Here is a 6,369-nt window from a genome sequence, read left to right as displayed (position 1 = left end):
AACACGCAAAGAAAAAGGAGGAGAAACACAAAGAAAGAGAAGAAGAAGAAGGAAGAGGAGAAGGAAGAAGAACGCGGGATACAAAGAGGAACGTGATTTTCACGCGCGCATTGTGAAAGTAGATTTTGTTGGGTTTGGATTAACTTATATAACTTGTATGCCAAAAAGACTTATATTTGTAGCAGTACTCTTTTATATATATATGATTGAGCATAGTTGATTATAATTAGATTTTCAAGGTAAGTCGGATCAGGTTGTAACCGTGCAAAAAGAGCATGCACATAATGCAATCCCACTGGAGAAAGGTAGGGAAATTTTGGAAACATAATTATCACCAGACGCCAAAACATAATTTTGAAGTCCAGAGTTCCACAAATTCGTATAGAAAAAAAAAATTGGAAGCTTTCCCATAAGAAGCATAATGAGATATATTAAATCAATGCTACCAGATTAGGTAGTAGAATATTTGTTTTATGAAAGAAGAAACATGAACCAATGCAGCTAGAACAAAGATATATTAGATCAATTTAGTACTTTCACTACAGCAAGGAAAGTTTTGCAAGCTATGACTTCTAAACTAGAGATGTAATTTTGGGGTAAGGAGTTTGAAATGCAATGATAAATTCTATTACAATTACCCATCTAAAATAAATAAAAGGTCATGTTTGCCAAGTTGGGTATTGAAAATTCAAATAATAAATAATATCAATACAAAAGACAACTATACTTTTCTTATGTTACCTCTGATTAAGCAAATACTTTAATTGACATATTTATGGTTCTAGAGAGATTTATTGTGATAGCAAGCTCCTCGATGCCTTATACGCCTGAACAAAGCAAAGTAAGATTATATAATCAATAAAAATACACATAAACAGTGCAAGAGATAGCAGCAATTGCAAAACACGGACAGCACAAAATTATTTCAGTGCACTCCGAATTATCACAATGTCTGGGCCTTCCGTTAATATTCACACTTTTAGTCTTCCTTAAAAAGTGAAACCAACATTTCATATAAACTCAAACTATATAACACCATATAAGTATATTTTAGAGATTAATCAGATTATAGTCCATAGATATTCACAAAGAAAAGCATATTGGCATACTAATATTTAGTTTCTGCATAAACAAACACCAAAAAGAGAAAAGAAAAAACCTTAAAGAATTTTGAGCTGATCAATTTGGATTAAAAATGATAAAAGTCAGACAAACAAATAACAGAATTCCATGAGCTCAAATCTGACTGACCCAATCCAAGAGATATGCCGAAAACGTTGAACCTTGTCAAACTAAATAAACCTTTGCACAAATCAAACAACATGATTATTTCATGAAGCACATACCTTTTCGCCAAGACATTAACAGACAGAATCCTTGCAAGTTGAATACAAGGTGAAGTCAGAATCAACACGATGCAGCCTCTATTCTGCAATCAACCAATAAAATTACTGCTAAACAATAAAGATGTGAATATGTGAATGAGGGGACAAAAAAAGATGAGAACATAATTAGATATGCTAACCAAAAAGGGAAGACCAATGGGAAGAAAATATTCAAAATCACTGCTGGGCAATAAAGATGAGTATGTGGGGGGGAAAAATAAAGAAGGAAAGATCGAGAAGGAAGAAAATATTCAAAATTCAATTATATTAAATGTAACTTGTGAGTAAAGTGACTAAGGAATAGTTATAGTTGGACAACATGACAAAAGAAAAAGTTGGATCTATCGACACACAGAACGAAAATTTTCATTCTGACGATTATCATTGTAATAATTGGAGAACATGCAGTGAGTTTGGGGAGGAGGGCAAAACCAAGTACCTGTTTAAAAAACTTTAGTCACCAAACAAATAGCTTATTAGGACGAGTCATCTTCGGATTGAAGTTGTTGGTCTTTCATATGCCACAAAGGACTCTTTTTGACTTCGAGTTTTGTTATGGAGACGGGCAGCTTTTCTTCCAGCTTCGGGTAGTCTAGAATGCTTAATTCTTTGAGGGAGGTGAGATGGTGAATCCCCTTGAAGTTTAGTGTCTCCAGACTTGCGTAGTCCCACAATCCTAGAAAGTAGAAACTCGAGGAAAGCAGGAATGCAACCCTCTCTCAGTAAGGACCTAACCTCACTCCATGATATGAGGAAAAGGCTGGTAAGGCCTTGACTGTGTAAAGCCTTCGATGCTATGCGAATTTCGGGCAGCCATTGATCCAAAGACTTGTCAAACTTTGTGGGAGGGACCCCTCGGGAAAAGATTTGATTTTTGGGCAGGATTCTATATGCAGTTCCTCCAGGTGGGGCGCAGCCAAGCCTAGTGTGGACAAGGATACTAAACGGGGGCAGTATTTGATCTCTAAATAAAGGAGACTTGGGAGAGCATCATCACTATGTTGTGCCACCATAACACGTTCCATGTTTCTACATGAATCGATCGTGAGTCTCCTGAGATTTGGAAGGGCCCCTAATGGGAACAACATCAGGGAATCACACTTGTACACATATATCTCCATTAGTAACTTGTGTTGTAGTAGCCCTGAGAATGTTAATTTTTTACAATCCCAGATTTCCAGCTGTTGTAATGAAGCAGGCAAATAATCCCCTGAAATTGATATGTCTGTCGAACACTCTCCGATGGCTAAAGATTGGAGACAAGGTGCTTGGATGTGGGACAGGCACTCCAATATGGACTCTGCCAGCTGGGTTCCTTCAATTACAATCCATTCCGATGCTACATTTGTTATCATACCAGTCACACCCATTACATGTAATTGGTGAAGCTTGGGACCTCTCGGCAGTGAACATGCAAGCTCTTCACATTCCCAAATGGTAAGTTGTTCCAGAGACGGAAGGTGATTGGGCAAATCTCCTGTTAACACTGGACAGTCTATTATTGAAAGACTTTTAAGCTGAGGAAAACCATTGAACTCATCAGGAAAATGCCACTCCGTCCAACAAGGCATACTCTTAAATGTCAGACTTTCAAGAGATTTGAAGGGTGTCTCCAGTAATGATTCATCATTCTTGTAAAACTCACAACCAATTCGCTCCAACCTATCAAGTTCAAAAAACTCCAGATGCTGCAAATTCGGTAACTGTCCAAGTGAAGGAAGCTCATAACAATTTTTACAATGACCGAGGCTCAGTTTCATCATATTGCTGTAGGAGGAATGGCCTAACCACTCTGGGAATATTTCACCCCTGTAACCCATAATTGATAGCAGTTTCAAGTCTCCGTGAGGTTGTAATTTTTCAAGTATACCTCTTTCAGATTGAAAATCAACAATATCACCATTTGGAAGCCATTTCAACTCTAAATTTGTTATGTGCTCCTTTCTGCCCATCGTTGCCTCAAAAGCTTCACCGCTATTGGAAACATTCTCTAAATTGACAATGCAAAGTGACCCTTGAAGATTGTTGAGTGTTGCCAATTCTTTAATTCCATTCTCTTCATGCTGACCAACAATATAGCGTTCTAATAAATTCAAATGCTTTAATTTGCCCATTCCTTTCGGCATCTCTTTCAAACGAGAAGCTCCTTCGATGTCAAGATGGCGCAAGTTCACAAGATCATGCATGCGGCAAGGAAGCATCTCCAACTGATGACAATTCTTCAATTTCAACGTTTGTAGATTGTACAAGTTACACAATGACTCGGGTAATAGCACAATAGGTGTGAAAGAGAGATCCAAGTATCGTAAATGAATCAATTCACCAATTGAATCGGGCAATGATTTGATGGGGAAGCATTTAAATGACAAAACTCTTAAACACTTCAACTGTAGTAGCAAGAGCCAAGAATCGCTTTCTATATCAATTGATTGATGACTGTGAAGCAAATGAAAATGCAGAAATGTTCTCATGTGTCTTGCTCCATTGCAGGCCTCTCGAAGCCTTGAGATTCGATCCCAAGGTTTTGTAGTATATGACAAATGACGAGTTTTGCTATCAATCACGTGTGGGTTGCCAAATTCTTTAACTCTGAAACAGAATTTTCCAGCAAAAAATGTTGCTAGGTCATGCATGAGATCATGCATTACAAATAAGCTATCGTTCATACTAGAAGGTTGAAAAAATGATCTTGCAACTAATTCATGGAAATACGCACGACCAATTTTTTCTAATGTGCTTTTTCCCATTGGCTGTAAAAGATCTTCAGCCATCCATATCAAGATTAATTCCTCTTTATCAAATTGATAATCCTCACTGCTTTAAATCTGAAGGAAGGTAATGATAACTAACTCTTAATGCTGGAACAATCTTACTATCATCTTCCGAAAGTTCCCAAATTTCACTTTCCAATATCATATTCCAATCCTCTTTATACTTATTGCGTAATAAACCTCCAAGAGTTTTCACAGCCAAAGGTAAACCCTTGCACTTTTTGACAATTTTTCTACCAATTGATTCTAGAGTTCTATATTGACTACATTTAGTAGAAAGAGATGAATGTTTCAGAAACATTGACCAACAATCTTCTATAGACAATATATCTAGTTTGTAATGTAAATTGGTAGTTGACACCACAGAATCAACATTTTCATTACGGGTTGTTAAAAGAATTTTACTTCCTTTATTCCCACACAGAAAAAGCTTTACAAAACTATCCCACAAAGTTTGTTGATTGTTCCAAACATCATCTAAAACAACCAAGAATGTATTTCCCATCAACTTTTTCTTCAATTCAGTTTGAAGTGAATTCAAACTAACCATGCGACAAGAAGAAGAAGTTATTTCCTCTATTATAGCCTTTGTAACATTAACAGGATCAAACTTTGTAGCAACACACACCCATACTCTAATATCAAATTTCTCAACCACTTTTTCATCATTGTAAATCAACTGAGCCAAAGTGGTTTTTCCAACTCCACCCATACCTTCTATAGAGATCACAGACAAGTTACCAGTACCATCTAGCAACATCTCTATTATCTCCTCCTTCTCTGTGTCCCTGCCATATACATCACCCTCAGCCAGAGATGTGGATTCAGCTCTCCATGACATGTCCTCCATAGGAATCTCTTCTAAATGAAGATGAACTCTCAGTTCTACAATAGACTCTAGTCTAGAAACTATGTGTTCCATGTCAATATCTTCCAAATACCAATCAACAACACAACGAGGCCAGGAAGAGTTACCTGGATCCCTTTGAGTAGCAATGGCAGATTTTGTGTTGAGTTCGTCCACCAAATCATCAGCCATATAAAGAGCATCTTGGAGATTAACAAGCCACTTATTAACTTCTTGGTCTTTGAACTGTTTGTGATCAGCATCATCAAGCACGGGTCGAACAGCAAGGAGACTTTTCTGCAACCTTCGAAACAACTCTCTTTCCGGGATTGAGTTATCTTCAAGTATTGAAGACAACTTATTTAAGACAACATTAACAAAGGAAGAGAGAAAAGCTCCCCCCTCAAGTTTTGCAGCCATGATTGATCTCAAGTTCAGGAGAAAATACGGTAATAAAGAAAGAAAGAGAAAGAAAAGTATAGTTGATTGTAACAATTAAGCAAACAGTTGGAGGGCAAATTGACTATCTATTCTTAATATATAAAAGTAGATACATAAGTTTACCCACATTACTTTTAAGATATCTTTCTCCTTCTATTAATATTATGACAGCAACATCGTTTACTTGGCAAAATTTTAGAATCAACCACTCAATTTTTGTCAAATCAACTATTATTTCCAAATCAGCAAAAAAAAAAATATACAAAAAAAACTAGGGTGCAAAATTACCAATGACAATAATTAGAAATTAATAGTGTGTCTAACCAAATTTGTAACCTACAAAGACATTGAATCCATATCGGGTATTTATTATATCTTACCGTTATAAATAATACAATAAATTTATAATTTCAATAATTAATTTATTAATAATTTCTATAAATAACTCATCAAATATAATAAACATCCATATTACAAATGTTATAATAATATTATTAATCATAATAAATTTTATTCCATACTATTTGAACTACTTGTATAAGTCTTTTATTACTATTCCTTCAAATAACATCAAATTTAGCACAAAAAATTTATTTTCGAACTACACAATATCTTAAACTTACTCAATGGAGCATCAATTCATTTTTCATTTACATATATAATTATTAACAAAATACTAATAATTTTAAGAATATCGTGTTGAAAGTCACATTGTGGAGAAATCTCTCAAGTAAGGTAAATAAAGAAATTACAACACAAATAAAGAGCCAAAAAATTGTTGCACTCACATCAACATTGGTTAGTAAATACAAAGGTACGATCTTTTTCAAAAAATTTTAAATCTATTGTTTTTCTTAGTTCAAAAAATTATATTTTATATAATACATTAAATAAGACAAATACAACACAATCTTATTCTATATAA

The 6,369-nt window shown here is 35.1% G+C and overlaps 1 protein-coding gene and 1 pseudogene across 2 annotated transcripts; both read right to left on the bottom strand.

Annotated features, from left to right (window-relative positions):
* Positions 1 to 498: 498 nt before the first annotated feature.
* On the bottom strand, positions 499 to 4,874 carry LOC107625488 (putative disease resistance protein At3g14460). Of its 2 annotated transcripts, none has more exons than XM_088503511.1 (3): positions 1,825 to 4,874; positions 1,347 to 1,429; positions 499 to 827 (listed from the first exon to the last, which is right to left on the bottom strand). In XM_088503511.1, the coding sequence occupies exon 1, from the start codon at positions 4,154 to 4,156 to the stop codon at positions 2,180 to 2,182; it is 1,977 nt and encodes a 658-aa protein (XP_088359637.1). In that variant the 5' UTR covers positions 4,157 to 4,874; the 3' UTR covers positions 499 to 827; positions 1,347 to 1,429; positions 1,825 to 2,179. The 2 variants fall into 2 exon arrangements, with proteins under 2 accessions (XP_088359637.1, XP_088359638.1); XM_088503512.1 differs by having other exon boundaries at positions 1,347 to 1,424; positions 1,825 to 4,866.
* Positions 4,197 to 5,479, bottom strand: LOC107627416 (putative disease resistance protein RGA3 pseudogene; annotated as a pseudogene).
* Positions 5,480 to 6,369: the final 890 nt, after the last annotated feature.

The sequence above is a fragment of the Arachis ipaensis genome, chromosome B2 (genome assembly GCF_059453495.1).
Source record: "Arachis ipaensis isolate K30076 ecotype BB chromosome B2, ASM5945349v1, whole genome shotgun sequence".
In the NCBI taxonomy this organism is placed as follows: domain Eukaryota; kingdom Viridiplantae; phylum Streptophyta; class Magnoliopsida; order Fabales; family Fabaceae; genus Arachis; species Arachis ipaensis.
Note: the sequence above shows the minus strand (reverse complement) of the source record. Positions and strands in the feature narration are given on the sequence as shown.